General features: G+C 38.1%; 1 protein-coding gene across 9 annotated transcripts in view; it reads left to right on the top strand.

Moving 5' to 3' along the window:
- PAM (peptidylglycine alpha-amidating monooxygenase) overlaps nt 1–17,400 on the top strand; it is a 296,746-nt gene extending 279,346 nt beyond the window's left edge. For 5 of the 9 annotated variants that reach the window (XM_068535687.1, XM_068535682.1, XM_068535681.1 and 2 more), the window contains 6 exons: nt 205–320; nt 4,852–4,951; nt 7,028–7,081; nt 12,759–12,962; nt 15,874–15,927; nt 16,571–17,400. In XM_068535687.1, coding sequence (XP_068391788.1) covers nt 205–320; nt 4,852–4,951; nt 7,028–7,081; nt 12,759–12,962; nt 15,874–15,927; nt 16,571–16,746 — 704 coding nt within the window. In that variant the 3' untranslated portion in view covers nt 16,747–17,400. Of the gene's footprint in view, nt 1–204; nt 321–4,851; nt 4,952–5,184; nt 6,918–7,027; nt 7,082–12,758; nt 12,963–15,873; nt 15,928–16,570 lie in introns of those variants that run through there. The other 4 variants (XM_068535688.1, XM_068535685.1, XM_068535686.1 and 1 more) reach the window with 3 other exon arrangements.
- The last annotated feature ends 565 nt before the right edge of the window (nt 17,401–17,965 follow it).

Below are 17,965 nucleotides of genomic sequence, written 5' to 3' on the forward strand. Positions count from 1 at the left end.
AGGAAGTTAGTCTCCTAACCTGCTTGCCCCTTATCTTATTACTCAGAAAGAGACATCTGCTAAGTATTTTGTTTTCTACTTTTGTTGCCAATTGGAGGAACCAGGTTGACCCTACATTTCTTGTTTGTGTGATGTACACACATGTATTGAAAAGCCAGTCTTATCCATATTTTAAAGGAAGGTTGACTGGATATGTTGTCACAGGTTTGCTCTTTGCGGTGAATGGGAAGCCTTACTTTGAGGACCAAGAACCTGTACAAGGATTTGTGATGAACTTTTCCAATGGGGAAATTATAGACGTCTTCAAGCCAGTGCGCAAGGTATTCACATACATTAACTATGTATCAGTTTTCATGAGAATAAAACTAAAACATGAATCTTGGAATTCGATTTATACTTGAATAATTTTTTAAAAACTTAAAGGACATGGGATTACTTTCTTAGCAGGGTTGATAGGAGTGCTGTATACTATGTTTTATTTAGAATAAATGTCCTTATCTATTCCCCAATGAATTTCTTCAGATGCAAATTAACACTGTACGCAATTCTAAGGTTCTTAGTTGATTTGCACACAAGAGCAGGTTTAAATTCACTGTAGTTAGATTATCTAAAATGTAAGTCTTTTCCTGGTTTCTTCCAGGTAAAGAAGATACCACAGTATGTTAAACTATAATTTTATAGTTCTCTTAGATTCAACAGAAATCTTGTTTCCTTTTTTTATGCTATGACTACACTGAGCAACAAGACTTGAAAATAGCGCTTCTTAGAATGTATTCAAGTTCTAGAGATTTGGTTTAGGTAAAAGACTAAAGTCTAGTTTTGGCCTCGCAATGATATACCACTGTTTATTCTAACAGTGCTTTTTACAAACACAGTGACTGTGGTGCAGTGTGCCCATAGCCCTCTGTCTCCTCAGTTTGCTTTCTTTGCAAAATGATTGCCAGAATGATCAGAATGCTCACATACGCTGCCTGAATGTGCTTGTGGTACATAAATTTTAGCTAAAATGCTGCAAATAAGAGTTATTTTTCAAAATTTGTGAAGATTTATCAGCTTTAATGGATCAAAATGCAACTGTCGTAAGCCACTGGATAAACCATATTTCCATACTCAAATTCTTATAGTATTCTCTAAGACACCAAATTTGCTAGCTTAAAAAAAAAACAACTTCACAATGCCAATGTTAGAACACAGACAGCCAGTCTGGGATTTATTAAATTTCATTCTAGAGGTATTTATTAAGTACCTACCCTGTGTCAGGCATTATGCTAGATACTAAGGATACGATGGTGAACAGAACAGGGCACAGCCTTTCCCTCAGTTGAAGTTTAACAAAACTTACAGGATCCAAGTTGAACCAAACTGAATCTGAAGTAAAGATTCCTGTACAAATTTCTTTTTTTTTTTTTTTTTTGTGGAGTTTCTATTGATAGATAACAAACAGGACTTTTCGTAGAAGTATTTCACCTGAAAAGCAATAAGCAATCAAATATCCAATCATAATAGCCCTTCAGAAAGAAATTCATTACATTGATAATAGGTATTTTACCTCAGTAGTGTTTCAGATCCTGACTGATTCTCTGATCTTCATTGTTTCGCCGCTTTGAGCTTCTTCATATCTATTGATAAAGAAAGTGAGATACTTCACTTCCTTTCAGGTCTTCACTTTGCATTAACACAGTGTTTGCTTGATTGTTCTTTTAATAATAATGAACTATGTCAATCACGATATTAACTTTTAATTCAACTATACATCTAGAAATCGACACTAAGTGCTAAGCTAGAGGCTAGATTCTAAATGAGCCGTACTCTCGTAAAAATGTGAGCAGCCCTGAATGAAAATTTCAGACAGCCTTGTGCCTAAACATCAGTATTCATCAGACATTCAGCGATGAGTAAGTCACAATATATGGGTCAATGCAGCAAACTTGAAAAGAGAGTCTAACTCCAAGATGAAACTTGCTTTTCCTTTCAATAAACAAGACTTGATATTACACCAAAACATAGAAGTGTGTTCTGTGTTGACTCAGTAAACTGAAACCGGTTTATGAATCTCTCAGAATTTTCACTTAATTAGATTATCATCACAAAGATTAAGTTTGGGTGAAGGGAGTAATATGGTGTATTGACCCCTATGTAAGAAGTGATTTTTCCTGCAAGTCAAAAGTCAACTTTTACATAATGTGTCTATGCCACTGTTTGTGCCTGTCCACTACTTACCTCCTCATGTACTTCAGTTCTCCCTCTTCTATTACATTCTTTAGGAATGTTTATGTCTGAATGTATGATCTCCATCTTTATCTCTATGCAGGGAAGCTGAGACAGTAGGACAATAAAGAAGATGATTCTATCAAATGGTGTCAAAAAGTTCTGAGGGCAAAAGATACATAGTTGCCCTCCCCGCCACTTTCTTGCTCCCATATTCATAGCAAAGACTATGGTCCCTGTCATTGGCTTTCATACACCCTTCAGGCAGGCGTTTTTTGGTCTTCTTTCTTCTGCAAGGATGCTCATGTGGAAAAGGAAGGGAATAATCCCCGCTGATCCATACCAAAAAAATAAAATAAATAAGAAAGAAAGAAGGGAATAGTAACCCCAGATTTGTGTTATTTCTCCAACCTTAACAATGGAGATTAAAATCACAATATTTGACAGTGTTTGAGCCTAAGGTTCACACAAGTGAAATTACATATCCAAAGCTACACAGTAAGTAGCACACCTGGATCTTAAACTCAGGTCTTTTTGACTCTAAAATGTGTTTAATATTGAGGCCACGGGATATATTAAACCATAACATAACTTGGTACAACTTCTTAGAGAATGATTTTGCTTAATATGAAGTAAGTTTAAACATTATTTTGTGTTAGAGCAAACATAGGATATGGAGAACACAAATTCCTTATGAATTTTTAAGACAGAATATAAGATTTTGAGGGCAAATTGCCCTGGGCTGTGTCACCAGATGCCCAGGAAGATGCTATCATTCTTTTCTCTGATCACTTTTATTTTGTTAGGGAGAAGTACCTCAAGAGAAGAGTAGGTCTTTAAATCTGTCCAACTCTGAAGTCTTAAAACCTAACACTAAATCTTACAGCATAATTTTGTTTCAAATGACACAGAGCAGTAGAATAATTCATTTAAAAGATTATAGTTGAGTGCCTGTGATTGCAGTAGGAATAGAGGTCCCAAAGTCCCATCCACTGAGCTTCCCCCTGAACCGCTCCTGTGGCCCCAAAATATTTCCAGCTGAACCCCTGTCTCCCTGGATCAGTTTGAGAACCACAGATAGAGGTTGATTGTTATTCTAGCCTTGAACTGATGACATATTGTGATTAATTTAAAGCAAAGTCCTTACCAATGAATAGTTCAAACATTACCCCCTCACCTTTGTTTCTCCACCTATTATAATATTTTTCCCATCAGAAAATGTGAAGTAGTTTACAACCACATGTTTTGCAAAACAGTTTCTAAAAACATATTTTGGCATAGAGGAAGAACTCCCTGTGATATGCAGTTCTGTTGCCACCTATTAGCTGAACCCAAAATAAAGATGAACGTTCAACGACTGGCTTGGGAGATTTCAGCAAGGCAGTGTTTTGATTTCTGGCTCTCTGTCCTTTTCCTGCACATTTGTCAAGCTCATTTGATAGTTTGAAGGAATGAGCCGCCTCAGCGTGGCTGTCTCATTTTTCTTTTCAATGTGACAAATTGTTGCTGATTTTCAAAGCCCAGTAGTTTCTCCAAAGCATGTATTCTGCCCCTCCTACAGTGGGCTTAGAAGAGGAGTTTGCCTCATTAGCGCCCTTTGTACTCAGCAAACCAAAGAGGACAGATGCTATCTGGTAAGCCCATAAGTCAGGATAATGTTCCTATTCATACTCACTGTCATATTTTTGAGAATGGTACACTCAAGCAGGCCTCCTGGCCTCAAAGGTGAAAAAAATCATCCACATCCTGCCAACGAGCCAACACGTGGCACCCTTGAAGTCTTCAGTAGACAGATGGAAATGGCAGCAGCACATTTTAAGCCTGCTCTTCAAGAAACTAACTCGGTGACCCCGATAAAGTCACATAAAGGGCTCCCCTGTCTCCTGTGTCCTCATGATTGAGATGGCATGATTTGATATGGAAATGTGTCGTGAAGGAAGACATATTAAAACACCAGTGTATCTGAAGTAAGCACAAAAGCTGGGAAATACTGAAGGGCACACTCAGTTTGTTTCCTTTGCTGACCAAAAATATTGTCAACACTGGGCTTCAGAGTAGAAAACCCGACCTTACTGCTTATCTCCTAGTATGCATTTCAGAAATAATCTGAATGTCCTGAATCTTTGAAATGATTCCTCTTATCAGTAATATAAAAATATTTTTTAAGGAAGCTTATGATAGCTTGATGAGAATAATAACAAAAATCAAGACCTGGTCCTTTTTAGTTGTATAAATTAAAACAGGCAAATTTGACAATGACTAAAGGTAGAAGAAATATGAAGGCAAAAAATATTATTATTATTTATAAATATAAATAATTAGGTAAATAATGAACACCAACTAAACAAGAGTGTAAAAAAATAACCTGCTTGTAAATGTTCACGTCTTAAAAGACTTGAAAGTCAGTGATGAGGCCGCCTGCGTGTTTCCCAGCACACAGAATTATGTCTGGCAGAGGCAGTGCCCAGTGCGTGAAGGGATGACTCTTTTTGGCCTAGAGTTGCTTTGATGGGAATCATTGTTCCTCTGGTTTGAGTAACATGCTTATGGTTTTCTTGTGTGCTGTACTGTGTTTGTCTGCCTTTTCATGAAGAACTCAAGTATTGGGCTCACCACCGCACTACGTGCTTCTTGTTTTGGCAGCACTTTGACATGCCTCATGACATCACTGCATCTGAAGACGGGACCGTGTATGTTGGAGACGCTCACAGCAACACCGTGTGGAAGTTCACCTCAACTGAAAGTATGACTTTTACAGCATTATTGTCCACATTTTCCCTCAGTTTTATTGCTTAAAAACATGTCAGAAAATTTGCATGTCCGTCTCTTTTTATTGCTAGGAGTAGAGTAGGAAATCAAGGTATGACTGGCAGTTGTTAAAAGACCTGTTGGTAGTCATTTCAGGGATTAACGTTTTTAAAAGCGGAAAGAAACTTTTTTTTTTTTCTGCTGGCAGTCATCCCCTTGTTTCCACAGATATTCCACAGGAAATTCTTGATGCCTGAAGTAATGTCTGTTGCATTGAAAGCCAATGTTAATTCCAACTTAGTTCCAGAAGGAGGAGATGACTCTGGCAAAGCAGAGGGCCTGACTGAGGCGTCACTTCCCACGTGGCTCTTCAGCTCTCAGTAGCTGCTGAGCATCTTGGAAGACCAGCATCTGAGTCAGACACATATCATCCCAAACAGGAAGCCCTCTGCATTTTCCCTTTAGACTTCAGCTTGTTCAAAATACTGAACTATGTTTTCATGTAACTCCAAAAGTATGTCTGGGGACAGAAGAGTTTCTCTATCAGGATCAGGCCAGATAGCTTGGAGATTTCTAGTTGCAATTTGGGCACTATTTCTAATTCTTAAAAACTATACTAACGTAGCCACCGATATCATACTAAAAACTTAAGTTTTCTAAATTGAACAGTACCAAATGCTTAGTAGGCCAGAAACCTCAGTGTCCAGAGATGCTTTTAAAATATGGCAGGGTCCAAACAGTAGGAGAAGATGAGGTTAAGGAAAAGAATTGCGGATAATAAATTTGAGGTATCAGGAGCTACAACAGCAGTTTTAAATAGAGAAATAATAAAGACTTGTGGACTTGATGAAGATAAGAAATACTACTTATGATAAGGAAAAATGCAAATTATAACAAGGAAAAAATACAAGGTATAACAAAGAAAAGTAAAATCATGAGTCCAAAAACTTTAATCACATACTGTACAGGTCTTGGAGCCCAAGTAAATTTGGTAACTGTTGTCTTCAGAATTGTCCTTTGACTAATTTTTGCTGTTTTGTAATAAGGACCCAGTTAGGGCTGAGTGCACAGAGGTGCCCACGGACTATTCCCCTCCAGCAGTAGCTGCACATTCCCCTGCAGGTGTGCCTCTCCTACCACCTGCCTCCTCAAAGAAGAACCAGAAGGTGTAGGCAGACAGGAAGGCAAAGAGAGATGGATAATTCCCAACTGCATGACTGAACCCAGGCTTTTCAGAATAAAAAATGAATAAATACCTTTCAAGATGGAAAAAACTTCAGAAATCTAACTAGTATCTTCATTTTACAGATAGGAATATGATACTTGAACTCGTTAAGACTCCCGGCTAAGGCTCTTTATTCCACCCTAGCGGTTGGTATTAAACAGAGATGCATATCCAAGTCACCTGGAGAAGGTTTTCAAAGCACACATGGCCAGACCCCATTCAAGAGCTATAGAAAGAAGAAGGGTTATAATATGGGTATCTTGGAAAGACATCCCAAGTTGTTTTGAAATATCCCCTGATTGAGAAGCACTACAATATAGCATTCAGCTATGAAAGAGAAAAAGCCTTCTGCGCAGTCCAGAATGCAACCAAATAATAAATCTGGAAAAAACAGTACCTTGGGAACAATAAGACTGCCACAGAAGACTGTACAAGTGTCTTGTGTATTTATATTGTAGTATTTAACTAGTCAAATCAATTTGTCAACTAGAAGACTGATAATCAAACATGGCAGAACTAGTAGTCAGTCTTAAGATGTCCACATGAAAACAGAACTGCTTGATATTTCAGAAATAATACAGAATTGTAAACTCCACATGGAAAATCTAATTTTAGATATGAAGACCTTAGAAATATTATTTCAGCTTTCCCTAGGAGGATTTTATCCAGGATTCATGGACCTGGCGCCTAATTAGTGATCTGTATCAAACTCTTTTCTAATATAATAGTGTATTTGATGAATTAAAGAAATATTATCTACTGAGAAAAATTAATGTCAAAATTAACTTTTCAAATATTCTTTTTGGGGATTCTGATTTTCTCTCTGCTTGCTGTGCTGTGTTAAAGAAATGGAACATCGATCAGTTAAAAAGGCTGGCATTGAGGTCCAGGAAATCAAAGGTTGGTCGGATTCCTCTTGTGACTATGAAGCCCAAGGCTATTTGTGTTGAATTCTTTTATGACTCTTGATTGCACTTAAAAATTATCAGGCTAAAAATATAATATAATCTGATAAATTATCTATAACTTCTACTATGTACTTGAGCCTTTAAACCTACATGCTGCCACTGCTTTTTCTGATAAAATGGAATAGTAATAATGAGCTCAAACTCACTGATTTCAAGTGATGAAAAGTGATTGGGGATGTAAGAAATCTACAACAAGTGGGTCAGAGACATTCAGAGAGGAAAAAAAGTCAGTCAGTCACTTTTGGAAGTATTTTAACCTCAGGCGAGTAGAAAAATAACATCCAGCATACTGGGAAAGGCCTTCCTTAATGGGCTCTAATCTTTAGAGTGAAAAATATCTTTGGAGAGTTAATAATATAGGGGCCTGAAAAGATTAGCTGCTCCCTAAGCTCCAATCTTAGTACCATTCAGTCCCCAACATTTACTGAGGGCCATCTATGTGTAAGGCACTATAGCAATGAAACTGCCTGACTTCAAGAGACTTATAGCCTATAAGGACTCTGTGTGTGTACATACATACATGCATATTCATATATAGAAATAAGTATTATATCATTGGTATGTATTGTAAGACATGGGGAAATGGAATTTAGCTACTGGCAAAACTACTGGGTTCATTTGGAATCCCAATCAAATTATTTTCTCCCTTTCTTAGGATCAGTTTATATTTATACATTTTCTACTATTTGCAGGGATTTGACATTGTCGTGTAGTTAAGAACTCACTAGAGGTGTTCCTAATGTTTAAGTAGCAAAGTGATTCAATTCTTAGTTGCTTTACAAATGATTCTCCCAGATATTAAGACTTAAGCCTAGGCTTACTTGTTTTCCTTTTTCATGAAAGCAGGTGGAAAAGAGATGAAAAGAAGCAAGAACCAAGAGGCAGTTTAGGGATTTTATATAGGCAGATAAGAAAATATAGCCGGCTCAAGGTTGAAAGGGGTAAGATAATATTATAAAATAAATAAATAGCAACTGTTTGGCATTTGTAGAGATTCTACCCAGCTGACACTACTGAGTGACATTCATACTACACATATTGAAGAAGTTCCTGATCCGCTATTTTTCTGTTAATTGTTATATAAAGAGTTATCGATAAGTTCTATTCGCCCTGGAATAAAGACGTTGGAAAAGATACTGTTATTAATAAGAGCTATCATTTGTGGAGCACAAAAAATGGGCTATACAGAGAATTAAGTTTAATCCTTACACCAACCATATGATAATTGCTATCATCCCCATTTTACGTATGTGAGAAAATTGAGGATCAGAATTACTACTAAGATATTAAATGGTAGAGCCAGAATTTAAACCAGTCTGGCATCAAAGCTATGCTCTTAACCACTATTACTGTACTGCCGAGGAGAGATCAATACCACCAATTCATTCACCATAAATTCTTCCAGGAACTACAGGTTGCGGATGGTTGCAGTTTACTCTGAAATCTCTGGGATTTCGAAGTGGCCTCAGACCGTTTCTATTTAAATAGATCCCACCAAAACTCTGAGACTATACTGGTTGACCTGCTGTGAACAGCCCACCCACACCGATGTCACCCATTGGCCACATCCTCTCTCCTGCACACCACTGAGTCTGTTTGGTCGAGAAACCTCTCAGCAGCTCAAATAGTCAATTTAATTGAAATGCCTTGTCCTGACAGTTCCATTTTAATAGTTAGGAATACCCAAACCCAAATGAACTTGTTCTAGTCCTCTCTGAACCCGTATGACTCTCATTAAACTTTTTTTTAAAAGATTATTTTCTTATTACAAAAAGGAATATAAATCATTCTGGATCTCCAAGAGTTTGTCTTTTATCAAAATCTGGAAGCTTAATTTAAACCACCTCTTACAAAGAGAGGGAGAAACACCATCCCAGACTTAACAGCCCTGTAGATACATGGTAATTGTACATTTTGAAATTCGAGTAACCTTTGATGACACTCATCCCCACTGTGAAGGGTTACACAGCCGATCAGGAATAGAGTTTCAGAACCAGTGTTGTGTTCTCAGGGAGTTTCAGGGATAAGAGAATTTGTGATGATAGAAACTTAGGAAAGGGATTGAAACTTTCGAATAAAGTTACTAGGGATAAAATAGATATGCCAATATCCCACCAAAAGCATAGCCCTTCACCCCTTCCCCACCCCCACCGTACAAGATGATGATGGCAAATCAGACTTAAGAAAATAAAAATAAATTCTCTATTTTTAGCAGTTAGCATCTTAGACCTTATGGAGAGCAGCACATTGTAGGGGAAGCACATTGCATTAAACAAACAAACCAAAAAATGAGTACAGGAATACTCGTTTTATTGCACTTTGCAGATACGCACTTTGTGTTTTTTACAAATTGAAGATTTATGGCAGCCCTGCATCGAGCAAGTCTATCGGCGCCATTTTCCAACAGCATTTGCTCACTTCGTGTCTCTGTGTCACACTTTGGAAATTCTTGAAATATTTCAAACTTTTTCAATATTATTTGTTATGGTGATCTGTGATCACCATCTTTGATGTTACTACTGTGAACTCGCTGAAGGCTCAGATAATGGTTAGCATTTTTAGCAAGAAACTGTTTTTTAATTAAAGTATATACGTTGTTTTCTAAGACATAATGCTGTTGCACCCTTAATAGACTACAGTATAGTGTAAAGATAACTTTTATATGCACTGGCAAACAAAAAAATTTATGTGACTCACTTAATTGCAATATTTGCTTTATTGCATTGGTCCAGAACTGAACCCGCAATAGCTCCAAAGTATGCCTGTAATCTCATTGGTGCTATATGTACTTTTCATGTCTTCTAACATGTTACTTGCCAGTATGCCGTCTACAACCTTCAGCCTTCAGTTCCATCTGTGATGGACTGGGTAATAATTGCTCTATGTTGCTGTATTAAGAATGTCTCTCCTTTCCTGTCCCGGTTACTCCAAGTGGTCTCTGGGCTTCTCCCCTTCTGTCAAGGGGGGAGAGACATGCACGTGCTCGTGTGTGTGAGCTCACACAGGAGTGCACCTAGCCTCCCTTTCTAAATGCATTGCTTTAAAGAAGAAGGAAAAAACTTCCTATACATCAGCTTTCAAAATTCTTTTTATTTCCAAGTATCTCTAGATATTCCAAGAAAGCTTGTTTGAAGACATATTTTGTTGTAGATTGAATACATCTGGCCTCATACAGGAGAATGTCACAGTGTCCCATGGGGTACCCCCACCTTCCAGAAGCCCCAGGTCCTGGCTAATCTTAGAGCTTCTCCATTCCATCTTCATCAGGGGTGCTGTAAATTACTGGGGGTTTTAATTAAAGAATTTAGGATAAAGAGTAAAAGTGACAGAATTTAGATTTTTCTTTACGCTTTGAATGGAATTCTTAGTCTCTTAAGTGATAACGATTTTTTAGGCTTTTTACTCCACTTATAAAGGCTTCTAAGAAGAGCAGCAATTTTTTCTTTTATATTGGGAAATTAAAATTTTGTATCCTCTTTCTTTAAAATGTAGAGCATCTTTTAAAATCTAAACATACTTCAACTGGTTCCAAAAGTTAGAATGTTCAACTATTTTTAGTAGATGGCACTCAGCGTACAGAAGGGATGTGGAAATCAAGAATTTCTAAAGTGCAGTGTGAGTATCTTAGCAAGTTCATTACCTCATTCTCAGCACACTTACTATGAATGGTAAAATGGTTCTGTTAGTCTGTCACCTACTTCATAGTTCTTCTTTCCTTTTACTGGAGCCCGATCCTAGCTCTGCCTTATCGATGGAACTAGGTATGAACTGGTACAGCCAATGTCTTAGGTGTAGGTAAACCACTAAATGACAGGTAGAAAGTGCTATATAATTACCCTGATTATAGTCACTTTCAAATAGAAATAAACCCTTCTTCCAAGGCAACAAGTTCTTGACTACCAATCTACATCTTTGGCCTATATTTTTTAATCCTATCATCTCTTTATTGTTATTTTTTGCTTAAATATAGAAGAAGCTTAAATATAGAACAATTTGTATACCTTTTCTACAACCGTGAAGAAAAAGACAAAACAGCTAGTGGTCAGGAAGAGTAAGAATCACATTCATATTCCTCTTGGAAACTGAGACTTAGAAAGATTAAATGTGAACCATTTAGATCTATGAACCAATCCCTTTCCTTCTTTCCCACTGAAGTTTCAAGACCCACTTCAGTGGATAAAGGAAGAGAAATAATGGTCTCCCCTTAATCACAGTACAGGGAAGGAAATGAAGACTGTGGGGCCATCTGTAAAATGGTGATAATAATAGTGCCCACTCATAGGTTTGGTGTGATGATTAAATGAGAACAATGCCTGAAACAGAGTACGTGCTTGATAGATATAACTGAGACTGGGAAGGAGGCTGGCTCAGAACATTGAGGAAAAAACCTGGGACCTCCCAATTGTGTGTATCATAAATTGTGTTTACAATGCCTTAAGTAATCTAAGAAATGCTTCCTTGGAGAAGTGTCCAGCAAGCTACTAAGCTGTGTCCATACATATTAAATGTTAACCAAAGATTTTCCTGATCATGTTAAACCACTTATCCCTGCCATTTTGTCAAAATTTCCATGAGGCCATATGATGCACTCTGTATCATAGGGCAGAGGGCACACCAAGAAGGTGAAGTTCAGAAACCTTGTGAGCCTTTTGGCAAACATGGTTGTGACTTCCAGCCTTCACACACAGGGTTCCTGTACAAACACATATATGTGCTTCTTGGGGGCAAGAATGCCTCAAGGTTCAACCTCATTTTCAAGTCAGTAGTTATTAAGATTCCTGCAGCTGCTTATATGGTTTTATTGTATCAATTTCCCAAGCAGTACTTTAGGCCTGATATCTACCCAGATATCTGCCAATATCACAGAATAGTTGTGTAAGTTATTTTCATCAACAACAAATGGACATACAGTGCATCTGTGTGCACTTACAACTTGCTGGGAATGGTAGAAAAGAACCTGGAAAGGACACAGTTCCTTTTTCCATTTCATAATTCTAGAATTAATATGTGCAACTATGCATGTGAGGTACGAATAATTCATTGAACATGAAAGAGGTTCATAAACCGAAGACACAAGGAAACAAATACTTATTAAGCACCTTTTTTATGATAAACATTTATCCTCAATAATTTCATGAAGGAGGTTGTTATCATCATCACAGTTATACAGAGGAGGTTTCCAAGGCCCAGATCACTTAAGTAACTTGCCCAAAGTTACACACGCTGGCTATGTAGGAGAACTGGGATTTGAGCCCAGATTCATCTGACTCCACCGTGCACACCAGTTCTGTCCCCTACACCATGCTGCCTGTCCATTTTAACTTTGAAAAAATGCAAAAGTAGGATGTATCTTTTGTGGAATTATAGTTAAAGAGGGAACAAAGGGCAGAACCAAAGAAACCCAATTTAAAGGTGAAAAATCATTCACTGGGAATTTGCTAGTCACAATTGCCAGCTCGGTAGATGCAGATATTGAAATATGAACCCCACATGCATTGAGCTCAACAAGTTCTTCATGAGCAGCTGTTAATTTGACTGGGTAGGGGCGGGTGGGAGGGTTTTGGAGTCTTTGAGTTCGTTGAATATTGTAAACTCTTCTTTCCCTGAAGAATCCGAGGCAGTTGTTGAAACCAAAATGGAGAACAAACCCGCCGCCTCAGAATTACAGAAGATGCAAGAGAAACAGAAACTGATCAAAGAGCCAGGCTCGGGAGTGCCCGTGATTCTCATTACAACCCTTCTGGTTATTCCGGTGGTTGTCCTGCTGGCCATTGCCTTATTTATTCGGTGGAAAAAATCAAGGGCCTTTGGAGGCAAGTAAAATGAGCCCCTTGAACTTGGAACCTTACCTTCGAAAGAATGTTTGGCCTGATTATCCTCAAAGTTTGGTTGTGATGTTTTTCAGTGTTTTTCTTTTTTTCTTGTGTTCTCTACCTTTTTCAACATTGTCTATGTTCCAAATATTGTCTATAGTTAGTATCACAGTGGAAAATATATCTGGAGCTTCAAAATTTGGATAGTTAGATTAAAATATAACCTTTATTATTGCCTTTTAGCATTGGCTTAAACCCATTTAATGTCTCCATATGAAACTGCGTAGATAAGTAGAGTCAGTATAAATTAGCTGAAGGGTCAGGAAGGAGGAGATCCCTTCTGTTAGAAACAGGCCCAGTCCTCAAAATGCCTGGGTCAGTTTTTTAGAAGTTGTATTTTTCCTTAGTCCTGGCTCTAGCTCCTAGCTACATGACCTTGGGCAAATTACTTAATCTTTCTAAGCCACTTCATCTATAAAGTGGGGATAAAATACTCACAAGGTTGTGTAACGATTAAATGAAATAATGTACGTAAAGCATTTATCACAGTACCTGGCACTTAGTAAGTGCTCAATTAATACCACCAATAATTATTAGGAATAATCATTGGTAATAAAGTAATAAACGTCATAAGAAGTCATAAAAGATACTTGTCTTAAACCTCAGCTCTCTCAGGAAACCAACTATTTCTATAAGAAACCATTTGATAGTTTTTAAATAGTCATAATTTAGGCCATCAGCCTTCCCTAACCAAACAAGGGAGGGTCCAATACTGGTGTCAGTATTTTATCAAATCACTATCATATTATAGGACCCAGTAGCTGAGTTCCTTTCAAGGTATCCACATAAATAAACAAATAGTCCAACTTGTGATCCTCACCTGTCGGGAACAGTCCCTTAGCTGGGTCCCCAGATCCTAAGGCAGGAAGCTACAGCTATGCCTGGGAAGGCATCCATGGACCAGGGTGGAAGGAAGCATTTGATCAAGAAACAGCATCTGATCGTATTTCAGGCCAAGGCGACCATGGCAGGGATTCAGTGCCCATGGCAAAGCCCTGACACAGAAACAAAACCAGAGGATTTAATTTAATAATTTGTGAAAGGGAATTTTTCTAGGACTTTCTTTTGCTTTTCATCTGCAATCAGTAAAGCTCTGCAAAAATACAGCTAACTCTTTCCAAAAGGGACTGCTATGGAGCCCTTGTTATGGGTATGGAACTGTGTTAAGCAGAGGCAAAGATAAGTAAATGTAGTCATTATCTTCATGGAGTTAGATGGAAGCTTCAAAAGAGCAAGAATCTTGTATGTTTACTTGTTTACTGATATATCCCCAGCACAAATAACAGTTCCTGGCACTAGGGTTTTGATAAATAGTCATTGGGAAAATGACTGAATAAATAAATGGAGCTCACAGAATAGATGACACGTAAAAGAGAAATGACACATAAAGGTATTAAGAGAGGGTGGTAAGTGCAGTGATAAATACACAGAGTATCAGGAACACATGGGGCCTGGGGGCAGGTAGCAGGAATGTTGGTAATCAACCCACACTGGAGGAGAAGTGGCTGGGGAGTAGAGAAAGTTTGGTGTCTCCTGTTTGCTGTTAGCACACGTGGGTGGCACTGTTACCGGGATACTGAGTTTACAGGCGTGTGTTGGGAAGACAGGGACCCAGGTCAAACCATATGAAACTGCCATTATTCAATCATGTTTTATTTAGAAAACTACAGTTTTTTACGGTTCAGTCTAATACATTTAATTCTAAAAGTAGATCAGCCTCTCACCTTTTTTCAACATTTGTTCCTGATAGATCTTATCCAGTCTCTGAGGGTTTTTAATAACCCTCATGAAGGGCCTTCCACTTATTCAGCATACCCTTACAGCATGTCAGCTCCACATCAGACACTGTCCTAGGCACAGGGGATGAAAAACTGACTAGGGACTGTCCCGCATCCTTATGGAATTTACAGTCTAATTAGTTGGCTTTCTAACGGTCTCACCAGATTTTTCTTCCCTTCTTGCCCATTTCTCTCCCCACCAACTCCTGCCTTTGCTCTGTCCTCTGCCTGTGAGCTTTCTCCATGTTGCTGCCCCCTCTCCTGGTTAGAGACTTTGAGCCTTCTTTCCCTGACCACAGCCCTTAAGGGAGTGTTGGAAGCAGGGCAAAGAGTGCAGGGAGATACACAGCACACAGAGAAATGAAGTCCATAAGGAGTTCTGCCCTCGACTAAGGAAAGAAAGTCAATTCTTCATGGAGATGGGCTGTAATTTGGGGAGCCCAGATTTTGGAATTGGGGTCACCTTGTATGGCTGAAAGTACTCAGGGTTTCAGGTTTTTTGCCTTCCATCTTACATAAAAAGGTAATGGTGTACGTGGATCCAAAGCTTTCTCAAGCAAGTACATGTACTGTTCTTAATAGAAAGACAAAAACCTCAGACCAATATTCCTAAAATTGTAATAAGCTTCCAAATTTTTACACATTACTGGTGACTGAATTTTGTCCTCATAAAGGTAACTAATATTTACTGAGCATTTACTGTGTGTGTACCAGGCCCTGTTACAAGCATGTCACATGCAGTATCCCATCTAAACCTTACAGAGAGGTAGGGTTTGTCATTGATCTCTCTTTTCTCAGAAGAGAAAACTGAGGCTCGGAGAAGTAATTTATTGAGATCACACAGCCTGTAAGAGACCCAGGCAGGAGTCAAACCCAGCTCTGGCCTTTGTATACATCACAATAACATATTGCCTTTATTTTCCCTTAGAATTCTAAGAATACATACGGACAAGAGCCAGGCCTTGTTATTAATCATTCATGAATTAATTCCTTATTTTGTGTTGAAAGTTGAGCCCATGGATTGAGGAAGGTGACTGGGACGCATTTTGAAATATGCCATCTTTTTCTAGCAGATTCTGAACATAAACTTGAGGGAAGTTCGGGAAGAGTTCTGGGAAGACTTAGAGGTATGCCTGTGACCTTTTAGAATCCTTCACATGTGATTCAGAGTCAACAAGTGCGTGTCTTTTGAAAAGCAGGGAGATATTTTTTATTTTCTGTCTGGAAATTAAACTCCTTGTGTGCAGCACAGCGTCCCCAGAATGCAAATCATGAACCAACCGAAGCGTGCGGCTCCGGCGCACGTTCTCCAGCTTCGTTTTCCCAGCGTGCTCTTCTGTATTATCGAATTCTCTTCCCCTGCCTTTGTATCTGGCTTCATTTGTCTTCACTGTATTTTCTATCACTTCTGTCAGTGTGTCAGTGCATGTCTCGGTGAAGATGACCTTTTCATAAAGTCATTGAAAAGAAGAGCTGCTCAAGGGGGTGCCCATTCCAGAGAGCCTGGAAAAGGCAGGAGGTGAAAAGTGAATCTGAAACAATCCTGCAGAAACACATAATCCTGGGGAGCTTTGGGTTTTTTCCTTATTTATTTTAATGAATCTGTGGAATCGTATCTTTCTGACTCTGTAGGATAAGTATCTCTCTATGTCACTTTTCCCCCCCCCGCTAGTATCTACCCTTTCCCATCCCCATAAGGATTTACAAGGAAACTGAGAATCATTTGTGCAAACGTTACCTCAATCCTCTGTCATTGTTCGATTTCTTCAGGAAAGGGAAGTGGAGGCTTAAACCTCGGAAACTTCTTCGCAAGCCGGAAAGGCTACAGCCGAAAAGGCTTTGACCGCCTTAGCACGGAGGGAAGTGACCAGGAGAAAGATGATGACGGAAGTGAATCAGAAGAGGAGTATTCAGCACCTCTGCCTGTACCCGCACCTTCCTCCTGAAAACGGGGCTTTGATTTAGGTTGATGAAATTTGCCAAGAATGCCAGATTCCTTTCCCTTTAGCACGTTTAGCGTTTTGTGTATTTAATTGTAAACTGTACTCGTCTGTGTGGGACTGTACACATTTTATTTACTTCGTTTTGATTTAGTTGGCTTCTGGTTCTAGTTGAGGAGTTTCCTAAAAGTTCATAACAGTGCCATTGTCTTTATATGAACGTAGAATAAACAGTTCTCTTCTTCCATCACACTAGTAATTTAATGATGGAAGGTTTGCTTATCTGCATTTTTGAGACTTTTCTGTAGTTTGTAAATAACCCCATTCTCTGCTTGAACACAGTATTTTCCCAATAGCACCTCCATTGCCAGTGTCTTTCTTTGGTGCCTTTCCTGTTCAGCATTCTCAGCCTGTGGCAGTAAAGAGAAACTTTGTGCTACATGACAACAAAGCTGCTAAATCTCCTTCTATTTTTTTAAAATCACTAACATTATATTGCAACGAGGGAAAGAAAAAAAAAGTCTCTATTTAAATTCTTTTTTTAAATTTTCTTCCTCAGTTGGTGTGTTTTGGGGATGTCTTATTTTTAGATGGTTACACTGTTAGATCACTATTTTCAGAATCTGAATGTAATTTGTGTAATAAAGTGTTTTCAGAGCATTAGCTGTCAGAGTGTATTTTGCAATTTTTGCATATTTGCAGGGTTTGTATACAACTTTTGTAATAATTACACAAACCACAGATATAGTGAAACCTATTCAATGTCTTCAACCAAAAGAAATGTATTAAAATTAAGATGGTATTTTATTATGTAGCTGATATAAATTAAAAACTAGCCTAAGAGTTTACATACATCTGTAAAACCAGACTTTCTTTTAAAATTCAGAGGGTTTTTGCCTGTATATGAATCAGAAGGTAAATACTTTAATAAAAGGTGATCATAGCTAAGAGGAAACCTGTGTCTCAAATTACGTATGCAAATTAATCCATCAGTGTAGGTTACTACTAATGGTTTTCTTTTTAAAGAATAATTTTATTCCAAATATGCATGTATTTGTAGGAATATTCATCTCTTACAGTGACTACAAATTGCTTTTAAAACACCTTTTTCATAATCGATGCAATTTTGTAAGAACCTGATAACTTTTCTTTTTATAATAATCAGACTCTAGAACCCTTTCTTCAAAATGCCTACTTGCAATTCAGGTATCTTAGTAGTGGCATA

Source organism: Eschrichtius robustus, chromosome 2, assembly GCF_028021215.1.
Source record: "Eschrichtius robustus isolate mEscRob2 chromosome 2, mEscRob2.pri, whole genome shotgun sequence".
Lineage (NCBI taxonomy): Eukaryota > Metazoa > Chordata > Mammalia > Artiodactyla > Eschrichtiidae > Eschrichtius > Eschrichtius robustus.